The sequence below is a fragment of the Diceros bicornis genome, chromosome 28 (assembly GCF_020826845.1).
Source record: "Diceros bicornis minor isolate mBicDic1 chromosome 28, mDicBic1.mat.cur, whole genome shotgun sequence".
Taxonomy (NCBI): Eukaryota; Metazoa; Chordata; class Mammalia; order Perissodactyla; family Rhinocerotidae; genus Diceros; species Diceros bicornis.
Genome location: NC_080767.1, coordinates 14,072,635 through 14,085,283, shown reverse-complemented (window position 1 = coordinate 14,085,283; position 12,649 = coordinate 14,072,635). Strand labels below are relative to the sequence as shown.

Below are 12,649 nucleotides of genomic sequence, written 5' to 3'. Positions count from 1 at the left end.
ACATGGAACATTCTCCAGGATTGATCATATATTAGCCCACAAAACAAGTCTCCATAAATTTAAGATGATTGTAATAATACCAAGCATCTTTTCTGACGACAACGGTATGAAACTAGAAATCAACTATAGGAAGAAAATCAGAAAAGCCACACGTAAATGGAGATTAAACAAAATGCTACTGAACAACGACTGGGTCAACGAAGAAATCAAAGAAGAAATCAAAAAATACCTGGAGACAAATGAAAATGAAAATACGACATGCCAGCATTTATGGGATACAGCAAAAGCGGTTATAAGAGGGAAGTTTATAGCAATACAGGCCTATCTCAACAAACAAGAAAAATCTCAAATAAATAATCTAACAATGCACCTAAAGGAACTGGAAAAAGAAGAACAAACCAAGCTGAAAATCAGCAGAAGAAGGGAAATAATAAAAATCAAAGCAGAAATAAATGAAATAGAGACCAACAAAACAATAGAAAAAAATTTATAAAACCAAAAGCTGGTTCTTTGAAAAGATCAACAAAATTGGCAAACCTTTAGCTAGACTCACTAAGAAAAAAAGAGAGAAGGCACAAATAAGTAAAATCAGAAATGAAAGAGGAGAAATTACAACAGACACCTCAGAAATACAAAAGATTATGAGAATACTATGAAAAGCTATATGCCAACCAATTCGACAATCTGGAAGAAATGGATAAATTCTTAGAATCATACAACCTTCCAAAACTGGATCAAGAAGAAGTAGAGAATTTGAATAGACCAATCACCAGTAAAGAGATTGAAACAGTAATCAAAATCCTCTCCAAAAATAAAAGTCCAAGACCAGATGGCTTCCCTGGTGAATTCTACCAAACATTCAAAGAAGACTTAATACCGGTCCCTCTCAAACTCTTCCAAAAATTGAGGAGGGGGGGAAGCTCCCTAACTCATTCTATGAAGCCAACATTATCCTGATACCAAAACTAGACAAGGACAACACAAAAAAGAAAACTACAGGCCAATATCACTGATGAACATCGATGCAAAAATCCTCAACAAAATAGTAGCAAATTGCATACAACAATACGTTAAAAAGATTATACACCATGATCAAGTGGGATTTATTCCAGGTATGCAGGGATGGTTTAACATTCACAATCAATCAACGTGATACACCACATTAATAAAATGAAGAATAAAAATCACATGATCATCTCAATAGATACAGAGAAAGCATTTGACAAGACATAGCATCCATTTATGATAAAAACTCTGAATAAAATGGGTATAGAAGGAAAGTACCTCAACATAATAAAGACCATATATGAGAAACCCTCAGCTAATATCATCCTCAATGGTGAAAAACTGAAAGCTATCCCTCCAAGTACAGGAACCAGACCAGGATGCCCACTGTCACCACTCCTATTTAACATAGTACTAGAAGTCCTAGCCAGAACAATCAGGCAAGAGAAAGAAATAAAAGGGATCCAAATTGGAGAGGAAGAAGTGAAACTGTCACTATTTGCAGATGACATGATTTTATATATAGAAAACCCTAAAGAATCCACCAGAAAACTTTTAGAAGTAATAAATGAATACGGTAGATTTGCAGGATACAAATGCAACATACAAAAATCAGTTGTCTTTCTATACACTAACAACAAAGTAGCAGAAAGAGAAATTAAGAATACCATCCCATCAAACAATTGCAACAAAAAGAGTAAAATACCTAGGAATAAACTTAACCAAAGAGATGAAAGAGCTGTACATGGAAAACTATAAAACATTGCTCAAAGAAATTGAAGAAGACACAAAGAAATGGAAAGATATTCCGTGCTCTTCGATTGGAAGAATTGACATAGTTAAGATGTCCATACTTCCTAAAGCCATCTATAGATTCAATGCAATCCCTTTCAAAGTTCCAACAACATTTTTCACAGAAATAGAGCAAAGAATCCTAAAATTTATATGGAACGACAAAAGACCCCGAATAAGTAAAGGAATCCTGAGAAAAAAGAACAAAGCTGGAGGTATCACACTCCCTGATTTCAAAATATACTACAAAGCTATAGTAACCAAAACAGCATGGTACTGGCACAAAAACAGACACACAGATCAATGGAATAGAATCGAAAGCCCAGAAATAAACCCACACATCTATGGACAAAGGAGCCAAGAACATACAATGGAGAAAAGAAAGTCTCTTCAACAAATGGTGTTTGGAAAACTGGAGAGACACATGCAAAAAAACGAAAGTAGACCCTTACCATATACCATACACAAAAATTAACTCCAAATGGTTTAAGGAGTTGAATGTAAGACCTGAAACTATGAAACTTCTAGAAGAAAACATAGGCATTACACTCTTCGACATTGGTCTTAGCAACATATTTTCAAGCACCATGTTTGACCGGGCAAGAGAAACAATAGAAAAAATAAACAAATGGGACTACATCAAACTAAAAAGCTTCTGCACAGTAAAGGAAACCATCAAGAAAATGAAAAGACAACCTAACAATTGGGAGAAGATATTTGCAAACCGTACATCTGATAAGGGCTTAATCTCCAAAATATACAAAGAACTTATGCATCTCAACAACAAAAAAACTACCAAGCCAATTAAAAAATGGGCAAAAGACCTGAACAGAGATTTCTCCAAAGAGGATATACAGATGGCCAACAGACACATGAAAAGATGTTCAAAATCATTAACTATTAGGGAAATGCAAATCAAAACTACAATGAGATATCACCTTACGCCCGTCAGAATGGCTATTGTTACAGGAAACAACATGTGTTGGAGAGGATGTGGAGAGAAGGGAACTCGCATACACTGCTGGTGGGAGTGCAAACTGGTGCAGCCACTATGGAAAACAGTATGGAGATTCCTCAAAAAATCAAGGATAGAACTACCATATGATCCAGCTATTCCACTGCTGGGTATTTATCCAAAGAACTTGAAAACATCAATGCATAAAGATACATGCACCCCTGTGTTCATTACAGCGTTATTCACAATAGCCAAGACTTGGAAGCAACCTAAGTGCCCATCAAGGGACGAATGGATAAAGAAGATGTGGTATATATACACAATGGAATACTACTCAGCCATAAGAAACGATGATATCCAGCCATTGTGACAACATGGATGGACATTGAGAGTATTATGCAAAGTGAAATAAGTCAGAGGGAGAAAGTCAAATAACATGATTTCCTTCATTAAGTGGTAGATAATAACAACAATAAACAAACACATAGAGACAGAGATTGGATTGGTGGTTACCAGAGGGGAAGGGGGGACGGAGGAGGGCGAAAGGGATAATTCGGAACATGTGTGTAGTGATGGGTTGTAATTAGTATTAGGGTCGGGAACATGATGTAATCTATGCAGAAACAGAAGTATAATGATGTACACCTGAAATTTATACAATGTTTATAAACCAATTTTACTGCAATAAACAAAAAATTGAAAAAAATAAAAATAAATAAATTTAAGAAAAGAAAGAAAGAAAAAGACAAAAGAGAAGAAAAAGAAGAAAATCATTGAAAAGTGTCTATCCTTAAGGTGCCTCATTGGATACTCAGGAGAGAGGGGCGAATGATTTTAGCCTGAGTTATTATATTGTTTTACAACGAAGATCAGGCTCCTTTTGAACTATGGCTTATCATTAGGTTAATTATAATTTATCTTCAGTCTTGTTCTTTACATCTCTGTATACTGCCTGAGGATATGATTTCTTTCCTTGTCTTGCCTTCTTTTCCCTTCTCTTCCCCCCTTCCTTCCTTTCTTCTTTCCTTCCTTAAAAAAGAATTCTTTTTTCTTTTACACTTAGTGTGTATTACTGTTGGAATATTTACAATATAAATGTTTATTTAAAAACTTTTACTGTAAGCTAAATCTGTAGAGTGAACAGAAAATTTGTACAGTAAATAATCAATTATACTTCAAAAATACTGTGTTTGTGTGTGTGTGTGTGCGTGTGTGTGTGTGAGAAAGAGAGAGAGAGGAGAGAAAGAGAGAGAGAGAGGACAGAAAGAGAGAGAGAGAGAGAGAGAGAGACAGGGAGAGAGGGAGACATTGGGAGTTTGAGAGACTGAGAGAGAATTCACCTGGGAAAACTTGGATGACAATAGAGGAGCCCTCTTCTGATTTTGTGTATGAAATAGAGTAACAGGCCTGCTATAATTAGGTCTTTAGGGCTTTATTTCTGAAGTGTCATAAGTTTTATACATATTTCCTTTCTGAAGCAATTTAAAGTTGTGCCTAGAGATTCTTAAGAACCTTTAAATTGTGTCCTAACGCCTGAAGCAGATTCTTTAGGTATTTGTGGGTCTCCACAGTGGGACAATGTTTCAGCCCGGGCTTCGGGGTCAAATTTCCCTATTCCTAAAATTTATTGCTAAATTTTAATTTTCTTTCTATTTTGAACTAGAGGAATCTAATGATGCTTTTTCTGAACTAGAGGAATTTATCCTAGTAATCACACCCATAACAATCTTGATGCTATAAATGTCAATAAATCTATGAATTTCTATGACAAAATGATTACTCACCAGTAGCTGTCTCTTTGGAGGTCCAGCTGCTAGTGAGGAGTCGTGAAGATTGGCTGCACATAGAAAACCAAGATGAGAATATCTGTCATTGCTGCAACCTAGAAAGAAAGGCAACCTCTGATTTGGAGGTAAGGTACTGCAAAGACAAGAGACAGATTTTTGTCAACTATAAGGAAGAGTTGGACTGATGGGTTAAAGGTGTCAAGTTTGAAAATGGGATGTTTTTCTCACTGAGGAGAGAATGATTATTGGAAATAGAATTTATAGTCTATTCACTGAGATGCAGTAGGAACAAAAAGGGCTATGAGACTAAAAGAGCAGCTCTGCATGCAAAGACACTTGTGCAACAAACTGAAAGGAGTTTGCCCTGCAGGTGTGAATTACTTTGTCTCAACATGTAACTTTTTAGTGCAGTACCAAGTATTTGGGTGCTCCGCCATCTGCTTTAGCTAATTGAGGCTCACTACACAGTGGACAGTTGACTCTGTGTTCTGTAGGATAAAATTCTTAACAAACAAATCTTTGCTGGTCCCCTTGCAACAACTCAATTCCATTTGGTTCAGTCGACTGGGAACCAGGTGAATTATGTGCCAGGTACCGTGCTAGAGACTCTTTTTACAGAGGTAACATGTGAAGAGGATAACATGTGAAGAGGATACTATGACCAATTTGGATTAAAAAAAAAAACAACTGAACATAATCATTTTCTGAAATCTGGAAAAGATAATTTACCAAGGCAATGAATAACCATAAAGAGACCTCCTTGGGCATTATCCTACTGTGTTTGCATGCAAAATTGGTGACTATTTTGAATATTTGCTTTTCTATTAATAGGTTATTATGGTAAAAGTGAGTGATTTTCCTTTTCTTTTTTATGTTAAAAGGCTTGCTAAAAATGTTAAAATATTCTTAGTCAAAAAAAAAGTTAGCCATATATTATAAGACAAGGAAAATGCTGACACCTTTCTAAAACCCTATTTTTCTTAATGGATTTAATTAACTCTTGAGTGATTTTTCCTTTTTGCCACCTAATTTTCTGGCATCCAAAGGATTGGAGTGAGTGTGATAAAGTATATTAGGATTTGTATGTGAGATGAAAATAATACCATTTATCAGAACACTGTGTATGATCTGTTTAAGCTTTTAAGCTACATATACCTGACCTCATGGAAAGACAATGATAACTGCTTCTGGGATGTCAAAAGACTTAACAGAAAGAAGAACCATAAAAGAGAGGCAGAAAGGAAACTACTAACGATGGGAACCATTATTGTGCTAATTGAATTACGTATACCATCTCGTTTAATCTTATTAAGAAATATATGGTATAGGTGCATCTTTATCTTCATTCTATAGTTGGGGACAGTGATGATCAGGAACATTCTCCGGTCACCTAGTTAGTAAGAGGCAGAGATGACGTTTGAAGTAAGCCTACCTCTAAAGCCTCTTGACAATATTACGGAACGTGATTGATAGAATATTGGGTAGCACAGAGGTAGCTCATGGAACAATGGTTTTTGCAGAGAAGACTTTTACAGGTGCATGTATAACTTCCATTATTCAATGAACTCCACATGTACCTAGTGCTCTTTGGGATTTCAAGTGGTTTACACCCTAACCCAGAAAATCTGAAAAATTCTATAAAATGCAAATTTTATATAAAGCTACCGAATGTTAAGAGCTGGAGACAGAAAGAGTTGTTATTGTCATTAGTGCCCTCCAGTCAAAATTCCGACTCCTAGCGACCCTGTGTACCGCAATGTGGAACTCTACCTGGTCCTTTGTGCCATCCTCTTACCTTCTGGTCCTGTATCAGGCAATGCTCTGCTGCTATTCATAGGGTTTTCATGGCCAATTTTTTCAGAAGTAGATGGCCAGGTCCTTCTTTCTAGTATGTCTTAGTCTGGAAGCTCTGCTGAAACCTGTCCACTGTGGGTGATCCTGCTGGTATTTGAAATACTGGTGGTATAGCTTTTAGCATCACAACAACACTCAGGTGCCACAGTATGACAACTGACAGATGGGCAGTGTGATTCCCTGACTGGGAAGCAAACCTGGGCTGCGGGTGATGAATGTGACAAATCTTAACCACTAGGCCACCAAGGAGAAGATTAGAATAGGGAAATCAGGTTGGGTTTGGAGTGACCCTATTATGTCCTGAAATTGAGAAGATGGACCTGAGATTTAGAGCAAAGTACCTCATAAAGTTAGGTGGACAAAGGATTCTGAAGAGGGAAGGCTCTTTGGACTTGAGAATGGAACAAGAATAATAGCTAACATTTGTTGAGCTGTAATTTTGTTCCAGGAATTTTACTAGCTCATAAAAGCAATAACACATCGAATGGAAAGGGAATGATATGGGATAGAAGGATAGACCCTTAACCAGGTCAAAGAACAGCTTACAGCTGGATGGTAGGATAGAAGATGCATATGGGCCTGGAAATCCTAAGGATACCATGTAAAGTGTATTGCGTATTGAGAATGTGACGATGTCTAAAGTACCCACTAGTCTTCAGTAATTCCCATTTAGTGTGTGATACTGAACAAGTTAGAACAAGTTTCAAACATATGTGGTTGTGTTCTGTGGCAGTGGATGGGTTTATGTAGTGTACCATTGGAAAACTGAAAGGAGAAAGGTTGTGAATCTCACAGGCAAGAACTCTTTAGCTTAAATGCTATTTACTTTATAAATTGGTAATATATTCACAAGGTTCAAAATTTTAAAAAGGTACTAAAGGATATACTGTAAACAGCCTATATTCCATTCCTGTTATTAAGTTATCCATTTCATTTCCTAGCAATAACAAACTATTCTTGTTTATTTTTCTAGAGATATTCTCTGTGGGAGCAAATCAGATTTATGTATATATACACACACACACACACATATATAATCGCTTTTACACAAATTTTAGTGTGCCATATAATCTGTTCTGAACATTACTTTTCCACTGAATATTTCTTGAAGATCTTTCTATATCAATGCACATAAAGCTCCTTATTCTTTTTTATCAGCAGAATAGTATTCCGTTATTTCTATGTCCCCTTTTCATGGAAATTTAAGTTGTTTTCACCTCTGCTATTACAAACAATACTTTAACGAATCAATTTGTATGTAAATCACTTTACACATGTGCCAGCATGACTGTGTGATAATTACCTAGAAGTAAATCTGTGATCAAATGTTATATGTATGCATTTGTGATTTTGATACACCTTGCCAAATTGTCCTCCACAGAGGATGTATCAATTTGTGTGTCTGCTGAGAATGTATAGGTGTGCCTATCTCCTCATCCTTAGGAGGCAAGGTCATTAGAGAGGAAACCATGCCTCATCCCTATGAGATATCAGTGTATAGCCACCTGAAGAATAGGTCACAGTCAGAGGTGTTAGGAAATTTCTCTGTTCGGAAATTCCCTGGGATTTTGGTCGCTGAGTTTTTTAAACACCCTTTTCAGCTAATGTATGTACATATATTTATGTATGTAAACTTTAAAGTTCCAAATAGAATAAAGGACATCAATTAACAATAACAGTCACAATTCATATGTGCATATGTATGTATATAACTAGTATATATTTTTGACATATATTTATATGTTATGTACTATACATAAACTTGTTGTATATAACTATACATTGTATATAATTTATAATCATGTATATTATTTCCCTAGGATATATTCTTAGATGTAGACTTTATAGGTCAGAATTCATGCACCTAAATAAACAGGTAAAAAAGAAGATATTTGATGATCTATAAGAATTCAGATAATATATTACTCACATTTTCATCTGAGGAAAATTCTGTAAGTATACTCTAAGCCAACCAAAGATAAACTAAAATACAGTCCTCAAGAGAATAAAAGAGAAAGAGAAGAGAGAGATACCAATGGTGATCAATGAGTAGATATATACAGAGGTAGGTATAACGATAAATAAAGACTGACTGTCCAAGTTTGTGTAATGTAAGGGTCCACGAAGAACTCTCAACAAGACATAATATAAGGAAATTATAAACACTTCTAAATGATCCCAGTAACATGCAGGAATTTGGGGATGGGAATAGAAATGGAGGAATAAGAGTAATCTTTTGTTCTATCTTCATTTAGTGTTTGAGGGATAATTTAGGAGATTAGACAGCTCTCTAGTGGAGAAAATAGTTAATCTTTACGAGTGAATGGCTGGGTCCTGCAAGTCAAATTATGAGAGTAGAGAAAGAGGAGGTACCAGTTTTGGAATGGAAAAACTGAGCAAAATGTTCAAATTAGTGAAAACAAATAGTGAATGACAATTTAACCAGAAAAGATAAGGAAGTAGGAAAAAAAGAGCATGCAGTAATAATGCAAAATAAGTCTTAATAAAAATAATGTATGTGGAAAGAAAAATTGAAGTACATTAATAATTATATTTTATAGTGAATGGACTGAATACTCTCATAAAAGAAACTGTAAAACATGTACAAAGGTAATCTATCCTAAACCTTTTGTTTTGGAGAAGACCTATAATATAGGAAACCCCCTTGTGACAATAACAAAGAAAAAAAAAACAGTTAAGAATAGTAATGAAAAAGGAGATAGAACTTCTCATACAAGGGAGACCACAGAATTATAAGGATTAAATGCAAATCCATGACAACACATTTGTTGTCATTCTATGAATAATTTCCTAGCAAAATATAAAGTATCAAAATCAACTGCTCTCAAATCGCCATGTAGAAATCTTGCTTCTTTCTGACCGATCAGATTTTTTGGTCTGATATTTCTTTTGGCATGTTGATACTGTCAATTAGATGACAAAGTATTGTAGCCTGTGAGCCAAGTTCTCTGCAAAATGAACAATTAAGAGCTTGTACTCTGCAGCCATATATCTTGGGCTTAAGTCCTGGCTCTACCACTTATTTAGCTACGTGACCTTGGCCTTAAGCACATTACTTAACTTTTCTGTGCCTTATTTTCCTCCTCTATATGATGAGGAAGATGATGATAATGATAACAGCAATTGCCTAATAGGGTTGCTCTTCAGACTAAATTAGGTAATGCACAAAAAAAACAATTAGTAAAGGATTGGTACAGAGTAAGAAATGTTAGTCATTATTTTGTCATTGATTTTATTCATTTATTCAACAAATATTTTTGAACATCTGTCTCTGCGTCCTCTCTATTGTAGATATTGGGACTGTGGCAGTAAAGAAGAAAAAGATAACCTGCCTATATAAAGTTCACATGCTACTGAGAAAGACCAATAATAAACATAACCGTATAATTTCAAGAAGTGACAGGATCATTATCTATTGTGTGGTGGTCTGTAGCCAATAAAAATGGTTTATTGATCAGTTATACATAATACAATACTCATTTTTATTATAAATTTTAGTTAACATATGTGATGACAAGTATGACAAAAAGCTCAGGCTTCAGCAAGGAAGACTTAGGTTTGAATATTAGCTCTGCTGTATATGTACCTTTAGTCAAGTTTCCTTAAGATTTCTGCTTTTATTATCTATCTGTAAGTGTGGATAATAATACCTCTCTCCTAGAACTGGGATGAGATTAAATGAATTACGTGGCATGTTGCATGTAGCTTGAAACATGTGAGTTACCTCTTCCCATCCCTTTCTCCAGTCATACCTTCCCCCTCTTCAGTCCACTTTTCTTTATTTCTTCTCTTCTTTCTTTGGTCTTTTATTTTTTTATATTTTTTCCTCTGGGGGTGTATGGTACTTGTGCATTGGTACACAGTTGAAAGTAACCACAGTAAAATACATACTTTGTTTTAACATACGCTGATGTCTTACAGGTAAAAGAGAAACAGTAAAATGGAATGGGAAACCAAACCATTCTGGTGGAATTTTTTCTGAAGGGGCTTTCTGGTTACCCAAGGCTTGAGCTACTCTTTTTCGTGCTCATCTTAATAATGTATGTGGTCATCCTTCTGGGCAATGGCACCCTTATTTTAATCAGCGTCTTGGACTCTCACCTTCACACCCCCATGTACTTCTTCTTGGGGAACCTCTCCTTCTTGGACATCTGCTACACCACCACCTCTATTCCCTCAACGCTGGTGAGCTTTCTCTTGGAAAGAAAGACCATCTCCTTTACTGGCTGTGCAGTGCAGGTGTTCCTCGGTTTTGCGATGGGGACAACAGAGTGTGTGCTCCTGGGCATGATGGCCTTTGACCGGTATGTGGCTATCTGCAACCCTCTGAGATATTCTATCATCATGAGCAAAGATTCCTGTGTTCCCATGGCAGCTGGGTCCTGGATCATAGGAGTTGTCAACTCTGCAGTACAAACTGTGTTTGTAGTACAGTTGCCTTTCTGTAGGAATAACGTCATCAATCATTTCTCCTGTGAAATTCTGGCTGTCATGAAATTGGCCTGTGCTGACATCTCAGACAATGAGTTTATCATGCTTGTGGCCACAACATTGTTCACATTGACACCACTGTTCTTAATCATTATCTCTTACGCATTAATCATTGTCAGCATCCTCAAAATTCGGTCTTCTGAGGGGAGAAGCAAAGTCTTCTCTACCTACTCAGCCCACCTGACTGTGGTGATAATATTCTATGGAACTATTCTCTTCATGTACATGAAGCCCAAGTCTAAAGAGATACTTAATTCAGATGATGTGGATGCTACTGACAAACTTATATCCATGTTCTATGGGGTTGTTACTCCTATGATGAATCCTTTAATCTACAGTCTTAGGAACAAGGATGTGAAGGAAGCAGTAAAACACCTACTGAGAAGAAAAGTTTTTGACAAGTAAACAGGAAAGGGACAGGAAATTTTTATAATCACAATGTGGAAATCAGTTAGGGAGACCCAAGAGTCATATAGCTAGGTTCTCGCTGCTGTGTCAAATTCACCTCTGAAGGCTCTCAAGTTCCAAAATATTCTTTTTTGTACAGTGCATAGTGAAAATTAAAATTTCAGTGTTTTAGGAGTCAATGATTGTAGTTTCTTGTTGTCATTGTCAAGGATCTTGATTGTGAGGGTAACTAGAGGGGTAGTGTAATAGGGAGAGAGATTTCCAGACGGCAAAAGTTACGCTAGTATTAAAACTTTAAGAAATTCTTTTTCATAAAATTAATTTAACAGTTTTTACTTCCTTTCCAAGACAGAATGAAACGGTTTCAGATTTTTAAAACTTAATTTAAATTATGAATCTCTAATAATGTAATTGCTAAAATAATTTAGTTTACTTGGAGTCTATTCAAATATGTAACGCTAATTGTCCTCTGTCTGCATGGTTGAATACTATTAAAATTTCTTCTTCTAGAATAGTATTATTTTCATAACTTTGTGTTCATCTCTAACTATGAGACATTAAATTATTCTTTTCTGCTTTCAACATATCTACTTTGGCAGTCTTCTTTCCAAACACCTTTTGATACATGGGATCTAACTGCTTTGGACTTGGAACCAAATAACTGATTTTTAAAGCTGTTTGAAAATTAAATGTAAACAACTTTTGAGTCAATTACCTACTGATAAATGTAGAGCTATATCTTTCCCGGGTCCCATTGACTTTCTGTCCACAAAGTCTATTGCTGATCCAAGAGGAATCTATTATTAGGGAATGCTGGATCTACCTTCTAGATGGTTTTTACATTTGATTTTTATCTATGATTTTTATTTCTTTTCTCTGTTATAGTAACCTTCAGGTTTTAAAAACATTTACTTTCATCATTTTATTTCTTCTTGATCTGAATTTTACACTTCAAATTTTCATGATAGATTTTAATGTTTATTTTAATATTACATCTCTTTTTTTCTTTACTTGTTATCATATTAGCTTCAGAATTTTTTATTTTAAATTTTATGTTGTTTAGCTTATGTTTCTTTTAGAATTTTAGAGAACATTAAGATACTAAGTTACTTGATTTTGTTCTTTAATATCTGTTTGATGGCTTTCACTTTTTAATGCTAATTAAAATCCCACATTATTTGTTAATTTTTATTTAGATTTTAAAATATTCTTGGTTTTCTATTGTCTCCTTTAAAAAATATGTTAATCTTGTTTTACTTTTAACTGTAAATTAGAATATCCATTTTCCTCCTTATAGTTCAGAAGTGAGGCAGCAGGGAGTGTTATATAGAACACC

General features: G+C 35.2%; 1 protein-coding gene across 1 annotated transcript; it reads left to right on the top strand.

Annotated features, from left to right (window-relative positions):
* Positions 1–10,359: 10,359 nt before the first annotated feature.
* On the top strand, positions 10,360–11,310 carry LOC131393676 (olfactory receptor 13C2-like). The gene has a single exon (XM_058524726.1). The coding sequence runs from the start codon at positions 10,360–10,362 to the stop codon at positions 11,308–11,310; it is 951 nt and encodes a 316-aa protein (XP_058380709.1).
* The last annotated feature ends 1,339 nt before the right edge of the window (positions 11,311–12,649 follow it).

Excerpts from the sequence above, each read along its gene's own strand:
- LOC131393676 (XM_058524726.1), top strand. The coding sequence starts at position 10,360 with ATGGGAAACCAAACCATTCTGGTGGAATTTTTTCTGAAGGGGCTTTCT.